This window comes from Narcine bancroftii, chromosome 8 (assembly GCF_036971445.1).
Source record: "Narcine bancroftii isolate sNarBan1 chromosome 8, sNarBan1.hap1, whole genome shotgun sequence".
Classification (NCBI taxonomy): Eukaryota; Metazoa; Chordata; class Chondrichthyes; order Torpediniformes; family Narcinidae; genus Narcine; species Narcine bancroftii.
The window spans coordinates 72,926,938-72,952,129 of record NC_091476.1 but is presented as its reverse complement, the minus strand read 5'-3'; the positions used below and the strand labels follow the sequence as shown (position 1 = coordinate 72,952,129).

The window sequence follows — 25,192 nt, the reverse complement described above, 5'->3', positions numbered from 1 at the left end:
GGTGGGGCAGAGCTCGATGGGCCGGATGGCCGACTTCTGCTCCTAATTCTTATGTCCTTATGGAGGGGATGAACATGAATTGGCAGCTTCGCCATCACACAGGAGTTGGGCCAAAGGGTCTGCTTCTGTGTTGTGCCCTCGCCCACCCCCCGAGTTCCACTGTGCACGACATGGGGAGCAGCTGGCTGTGCCTCACCTCTCGACGATGGGTCCCTCGTCCCGAATCCAGTGCTTGGAGCCCTCCTTGTGAGCGTCAATGGAACCAGTGCTGAAACTCCTGGTGTAGTGCTCCAGCATCTTCTCTACGTTGGCAGTGGCTGCGTAGCTCTGGGGGGTGAACAGGAGAGGCAGGCAGGTTGTTGGGGGGAGCGACAAACGGGTAACCAGTGGAGGGGGGGGGCGGGGTGACGAGGAAACAGTCAGGCTGGTGCTCTCCGTCCAACAGTTCACGGGTTTAATCCCATCCGCTGGTTCTGTCAGCTCCTGTGGGTGACTAGCCGTGCAGTGGCACAGCAGGCTTAAAGAGGAGGAGAGGCATTCGCCATCCAAGCACCGCGGTGCAGAGATTCAATGCCGAGAGTACCCAGCAGCGTCCCGGAGAAGCGAAGAGGGTCTTGGGCACTCCCCAGCCTTTCCCCATTGTATTGCTCACCTTGGCCTTCTCTAAATTTTCCACAACTTTCTTCATCAATGGGGAATGATCACCTCGGGTCACTTTGAACTTGAAGCCTTCAAACTCGTATGTGCCGCAGCTGTTGAAGGGTTCGCCCTGAGATAGAGCATCTGAGGGAGAGAGGGCAGATCAAACTGAACAGGCCTGTTCAGGAATGGGTCTGTCACTGTGTAACACTGGGGCACAGTACTGGTGTGGATGGGTCAGCCATTGTATAACACTGGGGTACAGTACTGGTGGGACGGGTCTATCACTGAAAAACACTTGGGTACTGTACTTGTGGGGAAGGGCCTGTCACTGTGTAAAACTGGGATACAGTATTGGTGGGGATGGACTGTCACTGCATAACACTCGGGCACAGTACTGGTGGGGTTGTCACTGTATAACACTGGAGCACAGTGCTCGTGTGGATGGGTCGGTCATTGTATAACACTGTGGTACAGTGCTGGTGGGATGGGTCTGTCACTGTGTAAAACTGGAATACAGTATTGGTGGGGATGTACTGTCATTGTATATCACTGGGGTACATGACTGGTGTGGTCTTGTCTGTCACTGTATAACACTGGGGTACAGTACTGGTGGGGATGGGTCTGTCACTGTATTACACTGAGTACAGTGGAAGGATTGGGCCCACTTTCTATTACATTGCAGTCCTGAGTGGTATGGTTTTGTGCACAAAGAATAGAGAAGTCAGCTCATTGTGGTGATCACATACCATCCATAATGACCGAGGCCAGCCTAACCTCGTAGACAGTTTTTCCATCATCATCGACAATCTTAAACAGGCGGGTATTGTAAGCACTGATCCCCTGGAGAGAGGGAAGAAAGACAAAGCTGACTGTCAGTTGGAATTGAAAAGTTTCCCCTCCCTTCTTCCCACAGGTGAAGACAGGAAACACAAGCAGTTGTAAGGGTGGAGACTGGCACTGGGTGGGATTGGAACGGACCGCTGGGAATGCTTCCCTTCCACTGAAGATCAAATCGAGAACCAAATCAAGTGATCACTGAATGACGAAGATTTTCCTTTCGAGTGGATTTTATGGATTTTGGGCTGTCGATAACGAAAATCACCTTAAAAATTTCCTATCACGTACCATTTTTTAGATATAATCTATTTTTGTGATATCCTGCCATATTTTAAGTCTGCTTCAAGCATACAAAACCACAAAGTGTCAATTAAAATTCATTTTCTGTGTTCGTATTTGGACGTCTTCTCTGCTGATCTTGGTGCAGTCAGTGACGAATATGGTGAAAGGTTTCACTGGGACATCATCATATTCATTTAAAGCCCACTATAATAATGTGAGCACATCTCAATAAACTACTGTTTAACTGTTAGTAGTGTTGAATGAATTTTTGATGGCACAGGGGTTTTCTGTTCTAAAATCTCCGATTTTCTTGCAGTGTAACTGGTTGAAAACTGCTGGGCTAATATTGTTTGTCCTGTGACTCCTTATAATTTTCTTTGTGTAACCAAAAAATGTTTGGCCACCCCTGGGTGGAGGTGAGGGGGGGGGGGGAACTGGAACTCCTGCGAAAAAGCCATGGATTTACATGGAGATCAGGATCAAACCCAGGTCAGTGGAGCGGAGGAAGCTGCTCAACCCGTTGCTCCTCTTTGCTGTCCTGCAAGAGAGTGGCAGCTGGCACTAGGGCCATGCCGTCAGAGTAGCAGTTAGCGCAAGGCGGTACAGCGCAGGCGACTGGGTTTTGAATCCTGTAGGGAATATGTTAATTCTTTCCCGAGTCTACGTGGGTTTCCGCCGGGTGCTCCAGTTTCCTGGCTGCTTTATTGTCATATAATAAAAGCAGTGCAACATTACAGAGAATTTACTTTAATCTGCCGTAAGCCAGACAGATTCGCCATCAGAAGGAATTGCCTGAAGGGCCCCTACAGTCAGGGAAAGAGAAGGCACAGCGAGTTCCCTCAGAATCACTGAGTGTCCATGGATTCACCTTCAGCTCTCCCACAGCCCCAGAGTCCAGTCCAAACCATCAGCAGCCCAAGCTCCAGATCCAAACAGAAAGTCCTCGGCACCCTCTCGCGTCCTGGTTCTAATACCCGGTACCCTTCAGCTGGTCTCGAGCTGGCCTCCAGCAGCCTGGTGCGAGTTCCTTGACCACGGTCAACAGCAGTCCGTCGCTTGCGAGGGTCCCTCGCCTCGAGCCACCAACAGCCTGCCCTCCATCTTGGGCGCAGACCCCGCAGTCACGGGATTTTCAAATAAAACCACTATCGGCTCCATTAACGGCTGTTTAAAGCCTGCACGGAGCAGACCGCATGGGTGGTTGGACGCCACGGTGGGGGGAGGGGGGGCACGCAGTGTTTCTGCTCCCTTCAGGTCCACATCAGCGCTTTTAAAAAAAAAGTAGGCAATTGGGCGGCACAGGCTCGTGGGCTGAAAGGGCCTGTTACCATGCTTTATATCTAAATTTAAAAGGGAAAGAATTGGCTAAAGAAAAAGTACTCCACCAGTTTTGGGGACATGTAGAAAATGGGACTCGTAGTGGTCACGGCACTGGAAGGATGTGATAGCAATGGAGAGAGTGCAGAAGAGATGAAGCAGAATATTGGCCAGACTGGTGGGCTGCAGCAAGGCTGGATTCATTCTCACTGGAACCCAGGAGGCCGAGAGGTGACCTCATCGAGTTCCCATGGCGGGAGAGTCTTGGACGGGAGAGCACAACTTTAGGATTGAAGGGCATCCGCTTAGAACAGAGATGGAGAGGAACTTCTTCAGCCAAATGGAGATTTGAGGGGTAGGTTTTCCCATACAAAGGATGAAAAGGCGTTTTTGTAAATATAAACTAATTTTAATTAATTTATTGTTACTGTGACGGCAAGTTTAGCGTTGTGGACATCACAACACTATTACAGGTGCCAGCAACCCGAGGGCAAATCCAGCATTGTCCGTAAAGGGTTTGTATGTTCTCCCTAATCTGCGTGGCCTTCCTCCGGGCACTCCAGTTTCCTCTCATTCTTCAAAAACATAGGCTGATTGGTGTATTTGGAGGGCATGGGCTCAAGGGCCGGAAGGGCCTCCAACTGTACAGGTAGTCTCCAACTTACGACCATAATGAGGAGTTGGTCGTTACTTGATTTGGTCGTAACTCGGGGTCCTCAGGGTGCCACCAGGAGCGGGGAGCACTATATGCAGTACTTTTAACACAAAATATGTACTTGTGCAGCAGTTTTAATAAAGATTTTTTTTTTTATAAATCGGCCATATGAGCGGGTGGACATAACTCGTGCAAGTCGGAAGTCGAGGACTATTGGTACAAAGAACATAAGTTCCAAAATTCTTACTTGCTGCAGGTGAACAGCTGTAAATGTATGTTAAATTGAAAAAGAGATAATAAATACAAAATGTATATCATAAGTATTCAGATACCACAGAGCAACAATAAAGTGGTGTTACTACCGTGGACCTTTTGGGTGCAGTCCCTGATTAGTGTAACAAGGGGAGGATCAAGGGTCTGATAGCTGTTGGAAAGAAACTGTTCTTGAACTGCTGGTCCAGTCTGAAGGTAATGGTTATCTGGAATAAGCTGCCAGATACAGTAAAAATGTTTAGAAATTATTTGAATAGGGATTCGGGTAGGAATGGTGCAGAGGGATTCAGGGAAAGGACAGCCGCAGTGCACCAGAAATAGGAAGAATCCACCTTGTTGAGAAGGAGAAGCAGAGGAGATGAGCCAACGTGAAAGATGACCATGTTCAATGGACCGGCGAGGGGCTCAGCGGCTGAGGGGCCTTGTGAACGACTGGCAGTCGAGGAATCCGCAAGGGGAGCGCAGGCTGCTGGAGGCTAGATCATGTGAACCAGGATTTGAATCCCGAGAGGGAGCTGAGGTTCTCCCAAAGCTGAAAGCTTCCTGATCGTGTCGGAGGTTTGGATCTGGAGCTTGGGTTGCCGATGGATTGAACAGGAGTCTGGGTGGCTGCAGAGCCCGGGGGGGAGGGGGGGTGCTGGAGGTGACTGCACGGACATTCAGTGACTCTGCTTCTTACTATAAGGGGCACCAATTGACACTAACGATGACTTTGTTTGCCTTACGGCAGGCAAAAGGTAATTATATGTAATATTACGTTCTAAAAAGGAATTGTTAATCTTGAGATGGGATTACAGATCAGCATCACGGTCAGTGCGGACAATGCGGGGTGGAAGGACCTGATTCTGTGGTGTACATCCAAGATCAGATGAAGCATCTAAACTTCCCAAGCAGCCAGAAGGGTGTAAGGTGAGGATGGTATCGTGGGCCAAAGGGTCTGTACTGTGCCGTAATGTTTTATATTCTAGAACAGAAACAACCCCCCCCCAAAATCTATGTGTCCAGGGCCCACTCTTGACATAGACATTAATGCTCTTACAAATTCACGGTAGGTCAGTTTCAGCGCCGCATCATCCCTCCCACTAATTTTACTCTCTGTGCCAGCTCATTTCCCAAGGAGAATGAGATTCACTCACCTTGAAGTCCAGGAATCTCTGTGCCAGCTCTGCGTCTTTCAGATCGCAGTTTCCAGAGAAGTAAGTGGTTATGCCCTGAGGGAGAGAAGATATTCCAATTTAGGAGTGAAACAGGATCTCGATCTAAAATGCCATAGATATCAGGGGCAGAAGGGCCTGCTCCAGTGCTGCGCTAATCCTTGTCATTTCAAGGACGTTTATTATCGTTTTAAGAATAAATTTGATGCAAAATAAACCATTGTATTCAAAGTGATAAGCTGAAAATTATGTTATTCGTTAGAAGCCTAGCATGCTAGCTTGCTTGCTTATTTTTCTTGCTGTGCTGGGAATAGGTGCTTGGGTAAGCAGTTTTTGGGTAATATAAGCCATGGTCCCGCTGCTGAAGTTTGAGACTCTCCGAGAGGTGGCAACATCTCTCAGCAAGAAGAAGAACTTCTGGAGTCCAGCCAATGTCCCGGTAAGGGGAGGTGGAGAAGCTGCTAACCGGCGCCCTGACAACCTACTACAAGTGTGCAGTTGTTGCCTCGCTTCACCAGTTGGGACCAGTCCAAGCATTGATAAGTATAGTTGGGAAGGGCTTGCATATTGTAGTGTGAAATCAGCTTTTGAATTTGTAATAAACATTTGTATAATCTGAACTGCTCTCGGTGTGTGTGTCTATTTTCTTTCGGTAGCTCAAACACTGTGACCAATCTAAAATGAACAAAGTGAGAGGTACAAGTTTACCCAAGACAGGGCCCTCTCTTGAAACAATTAGAATGCTCTTAGATGTTCACGGTAGGACACTTTTTGTGGTGTACTATCCACCTCACAGAACGCCACTTATATTTCCTCGGTTCCCAAGAAGAATGAGATTGTGAAATCCGCATCTGTGAGAGCTTAAACAGTTTGGTTACAAATGCTGCTCCCGACATCAAGGCGGGAGGAGAAATGCTGCAGAGAAATGGATTGGAGGTCAATCCACAGGACCATTAGAGTGGCAGAGAGGATCCCTGGAGTCTCCCTCCCGCACATCGACGTGATTTACCGGAATTGTTGTCTGAAGAGGGTGTGCAAAATCATTGAGGATCCCTTCCACCCTGCTCGCAGTATCTTTTAACTGCTCCCATCAGGGGAAAAGATACAGGAGGATCAGAGCCAGCATCACCAGGCTGAGGAACAGCTTCTTCCCACAGGCAGTGAGAACGCTGAACGAGCAAAAGAACTGCTCACACTATCAGAGACTCTTATATTCACAAAACAATATTTATATTTATTTGTCTAGGCGAAATACCTGTCCTGCATGTGTATTGTTTGTCTGTATGTGTGTCTGTCTTGTTGTATGTCTGCGTGTTTTGCACTGAGAACTGGAGAATGCTGTTTCGTTGGATTGCACTTGTACAATCAGATGACAATAAACTTGACTTGAAGTCCTTGATGGAATCGCCAAGCCAGTGGCCCACCAGGAGCCAGCTTACCTTGGTCCCCAGGCCCAGTTGCTTCTGCCGGTTGTCCAGTGAGAACATGAGGTTGCCACATGCTTGCCACAGCCTCTCCATCTCTTCTGGGTTCTTCTCGAATGCCCTGCTCTGCCACACCAACTCCTTCAGCTTTTCCTGGGTGAAGACCAGACAGGAGACTGTGAGATCACTGGAGAAAGCCCCCATTGAATGCGCCTCGAGTCCACTTGGATGTGATCCCCGAGAACACTCAAGGACTATGTCCACTTCTCTTAGGAGGAGGGTTGATGCTCACTTCCTGGTACGCATCGACAGAATGCTGAGAGTGAGAGAGTGGATGGGTTTCAGTTCCTCGGGGTGAACAGCTCCAGTGATTTGTCCTGGTCCACCCATGGTGACGCAATGTCTAGGAATGTTCGAAACGTGCCGGGGGTTGTAGGCTAATTGGGTGTAAATTGGGCAGCATGGACTTATGGGCCGAAATAGCCTGTTACCGTGCAGGGTGTCGCTCGAATCCCTCAAATCTACACTGTGACCAGGTAATGAACCAGGGCGGTGGTTTTACCTGCGGTAGGTTCGGCACGAACTTGGTGTCGCCAAAGGACTTGTAGTTACCCATGTTGCAATACACTCCAGCAGCATACACGAGGAACGCCTGCAAAAGACCAGAGAGCTCGCCTCGTAAGTTGCACCATGCAGTGGAGAAGGTTTAAGCGTGTGAAACCGCTCACCAAACGGTTCCCTGCAGCCATCAGGCTCCTGAATGAACCCCGTAACAGTGCTTGTGATCTTCCTTTTCATTGGAATCCTTTTGTGTGAGCTCTTGACATAGCTGATTTAATGTTAGAGATAGTCAATTAGTCTGCTTGCAGAAGAATCTTCTCAATCTATTAGGTTCCATATATATATATTTATATACATATACATGTAATCGTTGACCCACCCAATTTTTGGCCCTGGCTATTCGCCCATCCAAGCTTCCAACACCCCAAATCCCATCTCTCGCCCAGGCCACCCACCTACCAGAGCTTCCGATGCACTGACAGGGTTCTCCTGCCTAGGCCCAGGCCACCCACCCATCCAAGTTCCCAATGCTCCAACCGCCGTCTCTTGCCCAGGCCCTGGCCTTCCTCCCATTCGAGATCCTGACATCCTGACCGCAGACTCTCCCCAAGGCCACAGCGCCCTCACACCCGAGGTCCCAACAGCCCAGTTACCTTCCCATCCAAGCTCCCAATGCCCCGACCACAGACTCTTTTCGAGGCCCTGACTACCCTCCCATCTGAGCTCTGACTCCTCAAGCAACACAGGTACTTATTGTGATCAAAAGAAATATGCGCATAGTAGTCGATCCCCTAAATTTTAACCTAAAATTGGTCCACAAAATTTGACTATTACACGCGCATACATGGTATTTTGCGATGAATCCATTTAAATCATCATTAATTATAGAAGGGCTGGTGCTTATCAATTTAGGCTGCACCCATATTAAAGGACTGTCTAGTAAATTTCACTTGCACAGCACTCTCCACGGATCCGAGGCGAGACGATTCAGCCCTGGCACCCACAGAGTTAATGAATTCAGAGATTGTGAGTCCCTCCCTGAAACTACTGAAGAGTACTTTCACTTTGCAGTGAAACAAATCCCAGGGACAAGCCCATGGGGTCAATGCAAAGGCCAATTACACATGCAACACAAAGATTAGATTTAAGGCCATAATACCTTCCAGGGAGTTCAGGTTTCCCTATGTGAGCCAGATATGTGTGCCCTCTGCAATAAGTCTGCACCAAACCATTATCCTGCCTATTTCCATCGACTTCTTCCCCCCACCCCAGATCTATTAAAATATTTCTTAAATGTTAAAACTGACCCCTCATTCACTGCTTTAATTGGCATCTCATTTTTAATTTTTGACGTGTAGCATGGTAACAGGACCTTCCATTCCATGGGACCATGCCGCCCAAATACACCAATTAATCCACAGGCCCCCCCCCTCCCCTTACAAATGCCATACACTTCTTGTTTGAAGGGTGGAAGGAAACCGGAGCACCCAGAGGAAACCCACACAGACATGGGAAGAACATAGACGGTGCAGGATTCGAACCCAGGTCACTGGACCGGTAATAGCGTTTAATTTTTAAAAAAAAACATTTCTCCTTTCACCCTTAACCTGTAGCCCTCAGTTCTTGTTCAAACACTTGTCACACCCTGCTGCCTCTTGTCCCCTTTTGGCTCCACACTCGGTGACAGTGAGATTACCCCCAGAGTGGATGGGGGCAGCACCGGGGAAGATCAGCGCCGCTGGATTGGGTGGGTGGGGAGTGCCAAGGGGGTCCCCTGCTGCCTTTGGATGAGGAGGACGGTAAGTCAGAGCTGGGGCATTTCACCAACCAGTCTGGTGAAGTGAAATCTCACTGTTGCTCAAGGAGGTCGGGGGTGGGGGGGTGGGTGGGGATGTGCAATGGCTATGGAAATGTAGCGAGAATCCCAGATCTTTACAAGCTTTATAGATAAATGTTTAGGTAAATAAGACCATAAGATATAGGAGAAGAAGTCAGCTACTACATGACCTATCAAGTCCCCACTGTCAATGATCCATCCTCCCACTCAGCTCCACTCCTGCCTTCTCCCAACAACCTTTGATACCCTGACTATTCAGATACCAACCAGTCTCTGCCCTAAATACACCCAACAACTAGGCCTCGACAGTCGCCCATGGCTGCCAATTCCAGAGGTTCACCACTCTCTGGCTAAAGGGATTCCTCCGCATCTCTGTTTAAAATGGGAACCTGTGGCGGCACAACACTAGGCAGGCGAACCAGCTCCACTTGTAATCCACGCGGTGGGGCATCCAGCTAAAATGGTGCCGTTGGGGGTTTCCCCTTCTTCTCAGCACAGGGCTCAGAAGCCCGCACTGGGGGACCACGTGACACCCGGGTGATGTCAGCGCCCCCCAGCGCAGTTCTCAGCCAGGTCTGGGCTGGGCTGGGAGCCTAGCAGCCTGCAATAAATCAGTTCTGCTCACTGAGCTCAACCGATCTGGTTGTGTGTTCTTTCAGTAGCAGTATACCTGCCGCTACAAACCCTTCAATTCTGAAGGTATGCACTCTTGTCCTTGACTCCACCCGGAACTAAAATGGGCTAATCTCTCCGGCGTTTCTTTTGCATTTTTTTGACACAGAAATCATATCCAAACCTGTCTGACTGTCTGATGCGCACCCACTCCCTGGCAGCACATGCAGTTGGTGAATGCAATCAGGAGTATTGATAAGCTGAAGGAATGACTCACCTTATTTTTCTTGGATGCAGTCAAGGGTCGAAGAGAACCTGATTTTAAGCAAACACCTAAAGTGCAAGGTGGGGAGCATTTGGAAGGTCAAACCAGATGGCTGAGTACAGGGTTAATGGTTGGATACTTAACAATGGAGAGGAATAGAAGGAACTTGGGGTCCAAATCCATACATCTCTCAAGGTCACTGCGCAGGTTGATGGGATAGTGAAGAAGGCCGATGGGATGTTAGGCTTCATTAATATGGGGATTGAGTTCAAGAGTTGAGAGGTCATATGGCAGCTCTACAAATCTCTGGTGAGACCAAACTAGGAGTATCGTGTTCTGTTCTGGTCACCTCATTGGAGGGAGGATGTGGAAGCTGTGGAGAGGGAGCAGAGGAGATTCACCAGGGTGTTGCCTGGATTGGGAAACAAATCTTATGAGGCAAGGTTAGCAGACTTTTCTCTTTGGAGTGTAGAAAGTTGAAAGGAGACTTAATAGAGGTCTACAAGAGTCTACAAGGGTCTACAAGGGTGAACACCCATCACCTGTTTCCTCGGACAAGATCAGCAAACACCAGGGGACATCTCTACAAAGTGAAGGACAAGAAGGGCCAAATGGCCTGTTTTCTGTGCTATAGTGTTCAATGGTTCTATGGAGATAGTTTAGGAGGGACATAAGACATAAGGGGTGCTTTTTTTTTTTTTTTACACAAAGAGTTGTGGGTGCCTGGAATGCCTAGCCAGGCCAGAGGTGGTGGTGAAAGTGGAACATTTAGGGGCATTTAAGAGATTCTTAGACAGGCAAATGGATGAAAGAAAAATAGAGGGTTACGGGGGTAGGAAGGGTTTAGTACTTTTTTTATTGGTACAAAGATATAGGTCGGCACAACATTGAGGTGCTGTAAAGTTCCATGCTTTCTAAGTGCAATTGATACCAAAACCAGAGGTCTGTGGGCTCTGCTAAACCTATGTGAGGTTTGATGTAGGGGGAAGGTCCAGAGCATGAGGAGAAGGGAGAAGCCTTTGGGGACGGAGGTGAGGGGGCATCTCTTCACTCGGTGAGCTGTGAGCTAGTGGAACTCCCTGCCCCAGATTATTGTTGGCGCTGGTTTGTGGGTATGATCAAAAGGGAGTTGGATGTGACCCCTTGTGGCCTAAGGGATCAAGGGGGAAATGGAGAGAAAGGGAATAGGGAACTGGCAAAAACACAGAAACGCTGGAGGAACTCAGCTGGTCTCACAGTGTCCATAGAAGGATATCATGGTAACAGGCCCCATGCCGCCCAATTAATCTCCAAACCCTGGTTCATTTTGATGGGTGGGAGGAAGGTGGAGACCCTGGAGGAAACCCACACAGACACGGGGAGAACGAACAAACTCCTTAGAGACCGCACGGGATTCAAACACAGGTCACTGGTGCTGTTACAGCATTGGGCTAACTGTGCTGCCCCAACTCGTGACCGATGTTTCGGGCAAGGGACCTTCATCAGGTATGAGCAAAAAAAAGTGATGGCTGGGGAAATAAGGGGAAAAATAGGGTGGGGAGGTTCACAGACAATGACAAAAGGTGTTAATTGGATGTGCTAAAAGGAAATTTGAGAAATGATTGAAACACGAAAGTCTATAACATTGTGAATGTCATAAAAAGCCACAGAAATGCTGGAAGAACTCAGCCGGTCTCGCAGCGTTCAGAGGAGACAAAGATATATTACCGACGTTTTGGGCCTGAGCTCTTCCTCGAGGAATAAGCTGCTGGCTCTGTGAAAGGAGGGAGAGTTGGGGGAAAATGGTGACAGGGGGAAAGATTGGGAAGGGGCACTCCAGTCACCTGGTATTCCTCTGGGGTCAAGCCGACTGCCGTGGCTGTCTCCTGCAGCTCCCACGGGGACTGAGCTTTGAAGAACTTCTGCAGCAGGACAAAGATGGAAGGGGACTCCGGGGATGTCTGCAGGAGCACCACGAGGCCGCCATACCAGCAGGCACGCGAGACATAATGGGCATACAGCTTCTCCTCCTTGGAAAGGAGCTGGAAAGCTTCCCTGCAGTCCAGCAGAGAGATGCCGATGTCATTGGGTAAAATGTACTGGGAGTCCACCATCTTGTCCTTGTGCCGAGTCAAACCTGTGGAGACAAACCGGTTAAATACCAAGGTTAAAAACACAGAAAGGTGGGAAGAAGTAAAACATGACACTGGAGAAACTCTGCTGGTCAAACAGTGTCCTTTATGTAGCAAAGATAGATACACATCCAATGTTTTGGGCTGGAGCCTTTCATGAAGTTGTGGGAAAATGTAGGCAGGTGCCCGAAGAAAACAGTAGCGGGGACATGAAGGGTAAGGAGCACAGTCCCAAAGGCAGGAGATAATAGGTGGATAAAGGAGGGAGGGCACAGCAGCAAACAGGGGGAGGGGGGAAGGCTCTGTGAATGGAGAGGGAAGAGGGTATAGAGCTAAGGGAAGGAAGACAAGGGGAAAGGGAAGGGAGGGAGAACGGAGAGTATGTTAGCAAGAACCGGAACTTATCCACTACCAGTGGGTTAAAAATAAATGGTGGAGGAACTCAGCAGGTCTCACAGCGTCCATAGGAGGTAAAAATATGAAATGGAGCCCTTCTTCAAGGTGTGAGCAATAAAGCAGGCAGGCGGCTGAATGAAAAGGGTGAGAGGAATGGGCAGGGGAGAAGGGGTAAGGGGAGGAAGATGCAGGGGATGAGTGAAGGAGGAGCAGGGGAATGAGGGGAGGAGGAGCAGGGGAATGAGGGGAGGAGGAGCAGGGGAATGAGGGGGAGGAGAAGAAGCACAGGACAACAGGCAAAGGCCATAATTGGCCATGCATGTGAGGACACGAAAGGTGAAGGGGTGCTCACAGAAAGCGGAGGTCCATTTGAATGCTGTCTAGTTTTTAAATTTTGCTTACAGCAAAGTAGAAACCATTTAAACGTACCACCAAATTACAGCCAAATTAACCTATAACGCTGTACATTTTCAAGGATGGAAGATGAGGCATGGTTCCTCCAATTTGCAGGTGGTCTCAGTCTGGCAGTGCATGAGACCATGGACAAACATGCCAGCAAGGGAAAGGGGCAGGAAATTGAAATGGCCACTGGGTCCCTCCCATCTGTGTCCACAGACTTTCATATCTATGGTATTCATTTCCCATTCAACGGTATGAACTCTGCAGAAGTACAGTCTCACAGCCTCGAATGGTTGCCCCGTTATTGTGACCACAGAGCAAGAGGTCGAAATGCTGTGTTTCTCAGGGTCTCTGCAAGCAAATGGGCAAAAGCAGCACATGAACAGCAGATGGCAGAATCTCGGGTGAGAGTAGCTGGAGACTCGGCAGCGTCCACGGAGAGAAATAGTCAATTAATGGTGCGGGTCAGGGCCTTCGGCACTCGAAGCAGTGGCCGTTTCGTTAACTCAATGGGCTAAATGGCCTCCATCCCCATCCTGAGAACCCCCTCCAACATTACAATGGCCACTTGTGGGAAGGCAAATGCTCCCCTCTCAAACATTAAAGGGGTAAGTAACGCATTTGGAGTATGGTGCGCATTTCTGACCAGGTAAGATACAATTACCATTCAGAAGGCAAAACAGGTGTAGAAAAGATTCACGAGGATATGAGCAGGATTGGCTGGCTTGGGTGACAACGAGCGACTGGGGCTTTTCTCCTTGGAGTGAGGCTAAGGAAGGTATATAATGAGGAGAATGGAAAAGGTAGGTGGTCACAGACTTTTCCCACAGTAGGAAAGTCTAGCATGCGTCTAAGGAGGGAGGATGCCAATTTGAAGGGGACCAAAGGGGGTGCTGTGTATGTGAAGCGAGCGAGTGGTAGACATGAGGAGGACAATTACATTTAAAAGATATTTGGACAGGTTCATGATTAGAAAGCTTTGGAGCAGTCATTCTCAATAGAAGCCACAATACATTTTAGGACTTTAATTATAAAATATCTTTTATGCAGTCAGTAGTTGAAAAGTATGGAGGAAACCAACTAAACCTCACTGTTTCACAGGGAAGGGGGCCCATCAACTTTGAGTAGAATCCCAAGGTGTCCATAGAATAAGGCTGAGAATGGCTGCTTCAGAGGGAGACTGTACCCACGATGGTGGTGCCTGTGCGGAGAAGTGAGCCATGAGGGGTTGCAGCAGATCGGTGCACAGCAGCACAATTGGGGAGAACCACCACCACCCTCCCCCCATTGAGAAGAAGCATAGGACTCAACCCATGGAAGATGTCCATGACAGCGAACCGGCGAAAGGCTCAGTGGCTGAAGGGCCCTCACAGGCTGCGGGTGATGAGGGGTCAGGAGACCCCCACAGGCTGCGGGCGACTTGCAGTCGGGAAACCCACCTGTGCTGCGGGTGGGGGGGGGGGTGCTGACTCACGAGGACCAATTATCGGAACTGGGATTCGAAAGGGTGCCGAGGGCAAGAAGGGGTCCCAAAAGGTTTCCTGATCAGGTCGGAGGTTTGAACCTGAAGCTTGGGTTGCTGATGGATCAAACTGAAGTCTGTGCAGCTGCAGGAGCGCTGGAGGCAAATCCACGGACCCTCTCTGTCTCCTATTGTAATGGCAATGCTCATGGCGATTCTCTGTTTGCTTTGCAGCAGGCAAAAGTTGAAGTGCATCATGTCTGATACATTTCGATATATGACTACGTGACAATAAAAGGAACCTTTGTACCTTTAACAGATGCAGGAAACTGAAGCCAAACCCAATCTGCCAGAGAAACTCAGCTAGTCGACTTTCTTAAATATGTTAAGAGGGACACGGGCTGCACACAGGTCAAAGGCAGCACTTTAGCTTAGGGAAGTAGCAATGAATCTGTAAAAATCTCCTTTAAAGGAGTGCAGATATATCCCTCCAACTTTACGGGATCTGGAGAATCCCTCACCCCAACATTAAAGGGGGCCTGCAACATCTGAACCTTTTGTTTAAACCAGCGGTTTTCAAACTTTTTCTTCCCACTCACACCCCACCTTACGTAATCCCTTAGTATCCACAGAGCACTTTATGGTATAGGTGGTATGTGAGTGGATTACTTAAGGTGGTATGAGAGTGGGAAGAAAAAGTTTGAAAACCACTGGTTTAATTGTCCCTCATTGACTCATTATGTGCACGGCTTCATAACTCCAAAGAAAATGGGCCAATGACAATATTTTCTCAAGCAAAATTGTAACAATTGGGTCTTGAGCAGTGGTTTTCAACCTTCCCTTCCCATTTCCATCCCACCTTAAGTAATCCCTTAGTATTCACAGAGCAAAGAAAATGTTTGAAAACCACTGGTTTAAATGATTTTACTGGACAATGAATATTTTGCTTTCTGAATACTTTTGGGTGTATTTTATGGATTTGGGACTGCTGATCACAAAATTGCCTCAAACTTTTCCTGTCACATACTTATTTTTGTGATTTCCTGACATGAGTCTACTTGAAGCTGACAAAGCCATGAAGTGCAGCGTGTCGTTGAAAATTCACTTTCTGCATCGGCACTTGGACGTCTTCCCTGCTGATCTTGGTGCAGTCAGTGAAGAACACGGTGAAAGGTTTCACCAGGACATAGCGAGCATGGAAAGATGTTATCAGTGCAAATGGAATCCATTGGTTGTCGGACACTGACACGAGAGGCATCAGATGCCAAGAACGAATGAAATTCAGGGGCAAAACATTTTTAGGTCAGTTGAACTGACAGGATCATTAGGTGATTAAATTAAATTCAATCAGAACATACGAACAACATTAGAAATAGGAGCAAGAGTCAGCCATTCGGCCCGTCGAGACTGCTCTATCTCATTCAATGTGATGATGGCTGATCTGATGATCGGCTCATTTCACCGACCTGCCTTTTCCCCATATCCCTTAATATGTAAAAATCTCTCCAACCTTGCCTTAAATATATTTACTGAGGTCACCTCCACTGCATCAATGGGCAGTGAATTCCATATATTTACCACCCTCTGGGAAAATCAGTTCCTCCTCATTTCTGTCCTAAATCGACTATCCTGAATCTTGAGGCTACGTCCTATACTTCTGGTCTCCCTTACCAATCGAAACAACTTTCCAACCTCTTATCTACAAGATCCCTTCTCATTCTTCTAAATTTTAGCAAGTTCAGTCCCAAACGCCTCAATATCTCCTCATAGGCCGACCCCATCATCCCTGAAATCAACCTGGTGAACCCCCTCTGCACCGTCTCCAAAGTAATCCTTCCTCAAGTAAGGAGACCAGATCTGCACACAATTTTCCAGATGTTGTCTCACCAGGACCTTGTACAGTTGCAGCAGGAACCTCCCTGCTCCTAAATTCAATCCCTCCATCAACGATGGCCAACATTCCATTTGCCTTCTCACCTGCACAAGCACTCCCAGGTCCTCCTCCTTCCCCACCCCCCAATTTGTTTGGGGACCTGCAGACATTTCCCTTATACCTTGATGACGGGCTCAAGCCCAAACATTAGTCATGTATCTTTATCTTTGCTATACTGTCAGGAGTTTGTATGTTTTCTGTGTCTGTAGGTTTCCCACCGTCCGAAACATACTGGGGATTGTAAGTCAATTGGTGGTAATTGAGCAGCACAAGCTTATGGGCTGAAATGGCCTGTTACCGAGCTGTAAGACTAAATTTAAACATTTAAAGTATCCCGTTTGACTTGCTGAGTTTCTCTGGCATTTTATTCTGAAGTCTGCAGACTTTTGTGTTATTCACTAAGAGTTAATTTAATGTTTCTCAAATTTCTTATGTGATACAGGAAATCTGACATTATATTTGAGTTCAGCACCAAGTTTTCTATCATAATCTGCCATTTTTTTCAGTGAGCAGTGGAGTTCTGCAAGCATCTGTTCTGGGGCCCTTGCTCTTTTGTGATTTTTATAAATGACCTGCAATGAAGAGGCGGAAGAATGGGTCATTAAGTTTGCATATGATATGAAAGTTGGAGGAGTTGTGGATGGAGCTGAAGGTTGTCAAAGGTTACAAGAGGATGGAGACAGGGTGCTGAATTGGGCAGAAAAGTGGCAGATGGAGTTCAATCTGGATCAGTGCGAAGTGATGCATTTTGGAAGGTCAAACCAGAAAGCTGAGTACAGGGTTAATGGTCAGTTACTTAAGAGTGTGGATGAACAGAGGGACCTTGGGAGTCCAAATCCATACATCCCTCAAGGTCATTGTGCAGGTTTATAAGATATTTAAAAAGGTTGCTGGGACGTTGGGCTTCATTATTAGGGGGATTGAGTTCAAGAGTTGAGAGGTCATACAAATGTGAGACTACAATACTCTGGTGAGCACTGTATTTAGTTCTGGTCACCTCATTATAGGAAGGATGTGGAAGCTATGGAGAGGGTTCAGAGCTTTACCAGGATGTTGTCTGGATTGGAAAATGTCTTATAAGGCAAGGTTAGCAGAACTAGGACTTCTCACTTTGGAGCGAAGAAGGATGAGAGGAGACAAAATAGAGGTCTCCAAGATTCAGAAGGACATAGATAAGGTGGACAGCAGCATCTTTTTTCCAGGGCAAGAGTAGCAAACACCAAAGGATATATGTCAAAGGGAGGGAAGTTTAGAACATAGGACATTACACCACAGTACAAGCCCTTCAGCCCTCAACGTTAGGTCGACCCATATATTCCTAAAAAAAATACTTAATCCCTCCCTACCCCGTAACCCTCTATTTTTCTTTCATTCATGTGCCTGTCTAAGAATCTCTTAAATGGCCCTAATGTTTCAGCCTCCACCACCATCTTAGGCAAGGCATTCCAGGCCTCCAGAACTCTCTGCGTATACCTGATATCCTCCTTCACATTGTACCGATATCCCCTGGTCTTGCTACTCCCATCCTGGGAAAAAAGGTGCTGGGTGTCCACCTGATCTATGCCTCTCAGAAACTTGTAGACTTCTATTAAGTCTCCTGTCATCCTTCTGCGCTCCAAAGAGAAAAGTCCCAGCTCTTGCCTCATAAGACATATTTTCAAATCCAGGCAACATCCTGGTGAAGGGCTCAAGCCCAAAACGTCGGTTATGTATACTTTATGTTTGCTACATAAAGTACACTGTGTTTCTTCAGCATTGTGTTTTTACTTCAACCAGGTGTCTCCTATCTCTAGCTTCCGCATACTTCCAGTAAGGAGGTGAGACATCAGATATACAAGCCATTTCCACCTTTGTCCAACTCGGAGGTTGGTCCATATCCATCAATCTACTAACAAATTTCAACTGAGCTGCTTCATAATAATTTTGAAAATTAGGTAACTGCAATCCATGTAAGTTTATGCACAGTGACTCGTGCTAATTTTCTCTTCCATAAAAACTCCCGCACTGCTCTATTCAGATCCCAAAAAAAACCCTTTGAAAGTAAACATGGTATCGACTGAAAAAAATACTGAATTTGAGGAAAAATATTCATTTTAATGCAATTTACCAATTTACTCGACCAATTAATGTTAACGGTGGATCTTTCCATTTAGTCAAATCCATTTGAATCCTTTTTAATAAAGGAACATAATTTAATTTATATAAAAATTGATAATCTGCATTTACTACCACCCCTAAATATTTAATTCTATCTGACCACTTTAATTTTATACTTTTATATTCTGAATAATCTCTCTCCCCAACTGGCAATATTTCACTCTTATCCCAATTTACTTTATATCCAGACAACTCCCCAAATTTTAACAAACAATATTGTATATCTGAAGTTGAGATATACCAGTTTATATTTAAGTGGAATGGGAATTTATTGCGAGAATGTAATATGCCGGTTCTAAAACATTTGTTCAGGATATGGGTTAAACGAAATATGGTTTTAGGTTCAAAGGGTAAATTATCAATCCAAACCCCATTATATTATAATCAGCTTATTCCTTTTTCAATGTTCAATAATCCTTTCAAGAGATGGAATTCTAAGGTATTAATATAGTTCAGGACTGTTTTGAAGAAGGCCAGCTTCTTTCCTTTAACTGACTGAGGGAGAAATTTGATACATCTGTAAACTCTTTATTTATATATTATCAACTTAGAGCTTTGATAAAAGATAATTATGGAAAAGAGATGAATTTACCCATGTTGACGAAATTTGAGTCTTTGATTTCTTTTGTACCTAAGGAAGGTTATATTTCGGATATGTACCAATTGTTACAAGATGCGATGGATAAACCGGATTGGGAGAAATCTAGTCTTAAAAGGGAAAGTGATTTAACCTATATTTTTCCCGAAGATAATTGGGAGGTTATTTGTCATGATAGTGTAACTAAAGTGACAAATGTACGATATGGAATGGTTAATTATAATTTTTTGCATCAGTTATATTTGACTCCAGATAAATTGAAAAAATATGGGTTTAGTAATTCGGATTCTTATTTTAGATGTGGATTATGTATTGGAACTTTTTTATATGTTGTTTGGTCTTGTGTTAAAGTACAACCGTTTTGGGAAGTAATTAGATTGATTTTGAAAAAATTATTTCTGATTAAATTACCATTAGACCCATCAATCTTTTTGTTGGGATATATGGTTTCTTTGAAAGGACGAGGGTTGGATAAATTTCAAATTGCATTTGTACGTCTAGTGTTATCTGTAGCATGAAAATGTGTAGCTAGTACTTGGAAAGATAATATGGAGATTAACATAACACGCTGGGATAATGAGTTGAGAAATTGTATTATGGGAAAAATTACATGTAATCTGCATGATAATTATTCGTTTTTTGTTAAAATGTGGTCTCCTTATTTGGAATATATGTATTTGGAAATACTTTGAAATATTCTTTATATTAACTGTATTTTTATATTTGGCTCCCCTTAAGCGAGCTGGCTGAAGGGGTGGGAGGGTGCATAGGGTTTTTTTATATATAAAAATTTGTTCTTCGCTTTTCTTTGTTATGTTTAACTGTATTTTGATTAAAGTCTTTAAATAAAGTTTTCAAAAAGAAAAGATGAGACATCAGTGATATGTTTTTTTACATGGAGACCGGTGATGCCTGGAATGCCTTGCTGGGGGGTGTGATGGGGGGAGGGGGGAAGAGGTTAGAACATTAGGGGCAATTAAGAGACAGACACATGAATGAAAGCAAATTAGAGGGTTACGAGGTAGGAAGGGTTTACTACTTTTTTAAGGAATCTATGTCTCAGCACAATTTTGTGGGCCAAATTGTGCTGTAGATATTCTATGTTTCTATGTAGAATCCTCCAACCGTGGAGGTTAGTGCCCAAGATGGTAGTGCCTGTGCTGGGCAGTGGAACATGATGGGATTCACACCAGCACAGGGCACCAGAAACCCCTGTTGAGAAGTAGAAGCAGAAAAGATGACCCTACAGGACGGTGACCAATGGCAGCATACCGGCGAGGGGCTCAGCGGCTGAGTGGGTGGGCCGATCCGCATGGGCTGCTAGAGACCGGCTCGCAGGGAGCAGGTACCGGAGCCGGGATCCAAGAGGACACCGAGGGCAAGAAGGCACCGAAGGCTTCCCGGTTGCCTTGTCCAACGCGTCGGACAGGAGCCTGTGCGGCTGCGGATCCACAGACACTCAAGTGACCCAGAAGGGACTCCCCTTCTAAGTACAGGGAGGGTGTGGAGGCTCCGGAGAGTGTGCAGAGGAGATTGCCTGAATTGGGAAACAAGAGGCAAGGTCAGCCGAGCTGGGACTTTTCCCCCTTCAGAGCGCAGTGGGACAAGGGACCTGATAGCGGTTGACAAGGTTATGAGAGGAATACACAAGGTGGACGGCCAGCGCCTGTTTCCCAGGGTGGGGTTAACAAAGGGAAGTTTAGGGGTAAGTAATGTAGAGAGCTGGGGTGGGGGGTGTGGTGGGTGCCTGGAATGCCTTGCCTGGGGAATGGGTGCCAGGATGAGCTGGGGAAGGTCTACTCTTTTGATTTAAAGGAAGATATGGGTCAGCACAACATGGAGGGCCGAAAGGCCTGCAGTGTTCCATGTTCAGCCAAGCCCTTGGTTGTCTTGTGTTAGTAAAGGGATCAGATCACACCCCCCACCCCCATCATGGTGGAGGCCCCATACCCTTTAAGGCCCCACGTATCCTGGCCAACATTAAAGGGTTAATAACATTTATCTCCCCCCCAACATCTAATCATTAACAATAAGCCAGTTGAGGTAATAAGATTATTGGGGGGGGGGGGGGTTGCGATTTTAAACCTTCCCCCCTCGACCACGCCGAAGCCTTTCCCCCTTCTCACCTCACTGCTTCATTCATCCGCCGGGCTCCGGGCACGAGGGGCGGGCCAGCGCCGCACCCGCCTCTTGCTGCTTATCCACCTGCCTTCCGACCAATCGCCACGTCGGTTCCGCTGACGGGCACTACGGCCGACCAATTGGCATGGGGGATAGCCGATCCGGGATCGTCGTGGGGAGATGCCCAATCGGGAAGAGGGGGGCGGGACCACCGTTGGGAAAGGTTTCAGATGCGGTTGGAAAATTACGTGTTCACGCTGCGAAGCTGGCGGTGATATTCAGTTAAAGTGAGGTAAAAATAATAATACGGCGGTTTATTATTGGACGGGAAGCTCAGTGTTGATTGACATCAGGATTGATCAATCAGAAGGCAGGAATCAACGATTGGCATCGGAGTTGATCAATCAGAAGGCAGGAACCAATGATTGGCAGCGAAGTTCATCAATCAGAAGGCAGGAATCAATGATTGTCATTGAGGTTGATCAATCAGAAAGCATGATGTGATGGACATTGGACTCAACCAATCAACGTGAAAGAAGGTGAAACCCGGCGTGGATACGGTTGATATTTTATATTATAGTTTATATTAGCCAAAACAATACCTTAAATAAATTTAAAGAACTATTACTAACTTTCTGGTTACGTACCTGTAATTTTGTGGTGTAATTTGAAGATTCAAGGTGCTAGGAATGATAAGTGCAACATCGAGTTCTCCAAGGGAAGGTTTAGACCCGGACACTTTATAAGTGAAGCGGGTCCGTCGGTCCGGGCAACTACTGAATGGCGGTTCCGGGGAAAGATGATGCGGCCGCTCAGCCGCCGCCGCTGTTCGGCGACTGCTGGGGCTGCCGGCTGGTGTGCGGCGGCGGCCTGGTCGGGGCCGGCGGCTACGTCTATGCCTCGGCCCGGAAGGTGATGCAGAAAGGAGCGGTGCCCGGGATGGGAACCATCAGTCAGATGGTCTTCGCCCTGGGTGAGTCCGGGCGTGGAGAGAGACCCCACCCCTGCACCGGGGAAAGACGAGACCCCCGCACCGGGGAGACCCCCGCACCGGGGAGACCCCCGCACCGGGGAAAGATCCCTCCCACCCCGTAGTGATCCCTCCCGCATCGGGGAGATCTCCCTCCCGCATCGGGGAGATCTCCCTCCCGCATCGGGGAGATCCCCCACCCAGGAGAAATCCCTCCCACCCCGGGGTGGCCCATCGCCTCGTGGAGACTAACCCCCGCCCCGGGGTGGCCCATCGCCTCGTGGAGACCCCATCGCCCCGGGGAGACCCCATCGCCCCGGGGAGACCCCATCGCCCCGGGGAGACCCCATCGCCCCGGGGAGACCCCATCGCCCCGGGGAGACCCCATCGCCCCGGGGAGACCCCATCGCCCCGGGGAGACCCCATCGCCCCGGGGAGACCCCATCGCCCCGGGGAGACCCCATCGCCCCGGGGAGACCCCATCGCCCCGGGGAGACCCCATCGCCCCGGGGAGACCCCATCGCCCCGGGGAGACCCCATCGCCCCGGGGAGACCCCATCGCCCCGGGGAGACCCCATCGCCCCGGGGAGACCCCATCGCCCCGGGGAGACCCCGCCCCGGGGAGACCCCGCCTCGTGGAGACTAAACCCCCACCCCGGGGAGACCCCGCCCCGTGGAGACTAACCCCCCACCCCGGGGAGACCCCGCCTCGTGGAGACTAACCCCCCACCCCGGGGAGACCCCGCCTCGTGGAGACTAACCCCCCACCCCGGGGAGACCCCGCCTCGTGGAGACTAACCCCCCACCCATGGAGACTAACCCCCCACCCCGGGGAGACCCCGCCTCGTGGAGACTAACCCCCCACCCCGGGGAGACCCCGCCTCGTGGAGACTAACCCCCCACCCATGGAGACTAACCCCCCACCCGGGGAGACCCCGCCTCGTGGAGACTAACCCCCCCCACCCCGGGGAGTACCCGCCTCGTGGAGACTAACCCCCCCCCACCCCGGGGAGAACCCGCCTCGTGGAGACTAACCCCCCACCCCAGGGAGACCCCGCCTCGTGGAGACTAACCCCCCACCCCGGGGAGACTAACCCCCCACCCCGGGGAGACCCCGCCTCGTGGAGACTAACCCCCCACCCCGGGGAGACCCCGCCTCGTGGAGACTAACCCCCCACTCGTGGAGACTAACCCCCCACTCGTGGAGACTAACCCCCCACCTGGGGAGACCCCGCCTCGTGGAGACTAACCCCCCACCTGGGGAGACCCCGCCTCGTGGAGACTAACCCCCCACCTGGGGAGACCCCGCCTCGTGGAGACTAACCCCCCACCCCGGGGAGACCCCGCCTCGTGGAGACTAATCCCCACCCAGGGGAGTCCCCCGCCTCGTGGAGACACCCCACCCAGGGGAGTCCCCATGCCTTGTGGGGTTTACCCTCTTCTCACCCAAGGGAGACCCCCACATGGAGACCACAGTGGGGAGACACCCCACTCCAGGAGACTTTTCTTCCCCCTCCCTCCACAAGGGAATTTTTTCCTTCTGCCCCACCCAGAGGAGACCCCCACCGCCTTGGGTAGGCTTTCTCTTTCTCTCCCACTTCCACCCCATTGGAGACTGGCCCCATACCAGCGAGCCACCCTCATTTCAGCCCATGAGTCCAAATGGACTACAACCCGCAGTATGTTCTGGGAGGAAACCAGAGCCCTGGGGAAAACACGCAGACAGACAAACTCCTCACAAACAGTGCGGGATTTGAACCCTGGTCCCGGTTGCTGGCGTTGTAAAGGCATTGCACTAACTGCCACACCAACTGTGCCACTCTCACTATCCAAATAAAATCTAGTAGAGGGGAAACCTTTGTTCAGTTTTAACATGCTCTCTTCTCTTGTGTCAGGCTTGGTCTCCTTGGGTCTGGTCATTATGGTCGATCCTGTTAATAAATGTCATCCAAAGCATTGAGAACTAATCCGATCATGCAACAGGCAGCATGGTCCAACTGATCTTGCTTCAGCATGGAAGTAAAAATCCAGACTTCTGCGAAACCGACTCAACGTGAAAGGAACTGATTCTTCCACTAGATTCCTGAGGATTAAGGTCTCCAGATTTGGATGGGTGGGGGTGAGTGGGAGAAGAAACAGGGGAATACGTACAAGAAATTTGCTTGTGTCTGTGTTAATCAGGGTTTGAACATCATAAAACTGGTCCTGTAACTTGCTGATGAAGTGGAACATCAGAGTTCCTTGCTGGAAATGAGCTCATATAATAAACACACTCTATCCCGGCGTTGGCCGCTTGGCTCTCGAGTTGAGTTGAAGATTCAAAGTCCCCCGCGCAGCAATTTCACAATGGAGTTCCCTGCCATCCTGAGTGGAAACACTTCATTGTTGGGTCCAAAGCCTGCACACGTAAGAAACAGGAGCAGGAGTTGGCCATCTGGCCCAACAAGCTTACTCTGCCATGCAAAGGGCTCATCTCCACCGACTTGCCTTTTCCCCATATCCTTTAATTGCCCTACTGTGTAAAAATCCATCCAACCTTGCCTTAAATATATTTACCGAGGTCACCTCCACTGTTTCAAAGGGCAGTGAATTCCAGAGTCACCCCACTCTGGGAAAAGCAGTTCCTCCTCATCTCCGTCCTAAATCTACTACCTTGAATCTTGAGGCTTTGTCCCCTAGTTCTAGTCTCCCCCACCCATGGGAACAACTTACCAACCTCTATCTTATCTCTAACTTTCTTAATTTTATACATTTCTGTAAGATCCCTTCTCATTCTTCTAAATCCCAGCGAGTCCAGTCCTAGGTGACTCAAACACTCTTCATAGGCCAACCCCATCAACCTGGTGAAACTCCTCTGCACTGCCTCCAAAGCTCATCTTTCCTTCCTCGAGTAAGGAGACCATATCTGCACACAGGTCTCCAGATGCAGCCTTACCAGGACCTCATCCTGTTGCAGCAGAATCTCCCTGCTCCTCGTTATCCGGCTGCACCTGCAAACCAACCTTTTACGATTCATGCACAAGCCCTCCCAGGTCCTCCTGCATGGCCGCACGCTGCAATCGCCTACCATTTAAGTAATATTTTGATGTTCCATATTTTCTTCCAAAGTGGATAATTTCACATTTACCAACATTGTACTCCATCTGCCAGACCCTTCCCCACTCACTTAACCTATCCATATCTCTC

General features: G+C 48.5%; 2 protein-coding genes across 2 annotated transcripts in view; one reads left to right on the top strand and one right to left on the bottom strand.

Moving 5' to 3' along the window:
* dpp3 (dipeptidyl-peptidase 3) overlaps positions 1–21,137 on the bottom strand; it is a 44,404-nt gene extending 23,267 nt beyond the window's left edge. Inside the window, exons 1-8 of the mRNA XM_069894054.1 lie at positions 21,042–21,137; positions 11,683–11,975; positions 7,147–7,236; positions 6,600–6,737; positions 5,143–5,217; positions 1,389–1,482; positions 653–783; positions 197–327 (exon numbers count right to left, since the gene is read on the bottom strand). Coding sequence (XP_069750155.1) covers positions 197–327; positions 653–783; positions 1,389–1,482; positions 5,143–5,217; positions 6,600–6,737; positions 7,147–7,236; positions 11,683–11,952 — 929 coding nt within the window. The 5' untranslated portion in view covers positions 11,953–11,975; positions 21,042–21,137. The remainder of the gene's footprint in view (positions 1–196; positions 328–652; positions 784–1,388; positions 1,483–5,142; positions 5,218–6,599; positions 6,738–7,146; positions 7,237–11,682; positions 11,976–21,041) is intronic.
* A 636-nt stretch (positions 21,138–21,773) lies between these two features.
* LOC138740852 (distal membrane-arm assembly complex protein 1-like) lies at positions 21,774–24,291 on the top strand. The gene is made up of 2 exons (XM_069894072.1): positions 21,774–22,009; positions 23,902–24,291. The coding sequence occupies exons 1-2, from the start codon at positions 21,817–21,819 to the stop codon at positions 23,964–23,966; spliced, it is 258 nt and encodes an 85-aa protein (XP_069750173.1). The 5' UTR covers positions 21,774–21,816; the 3' UTR covers positions 23,967–24,291.
* Positions 24,292–25,192: the final 901 nt, after the last annotated feature.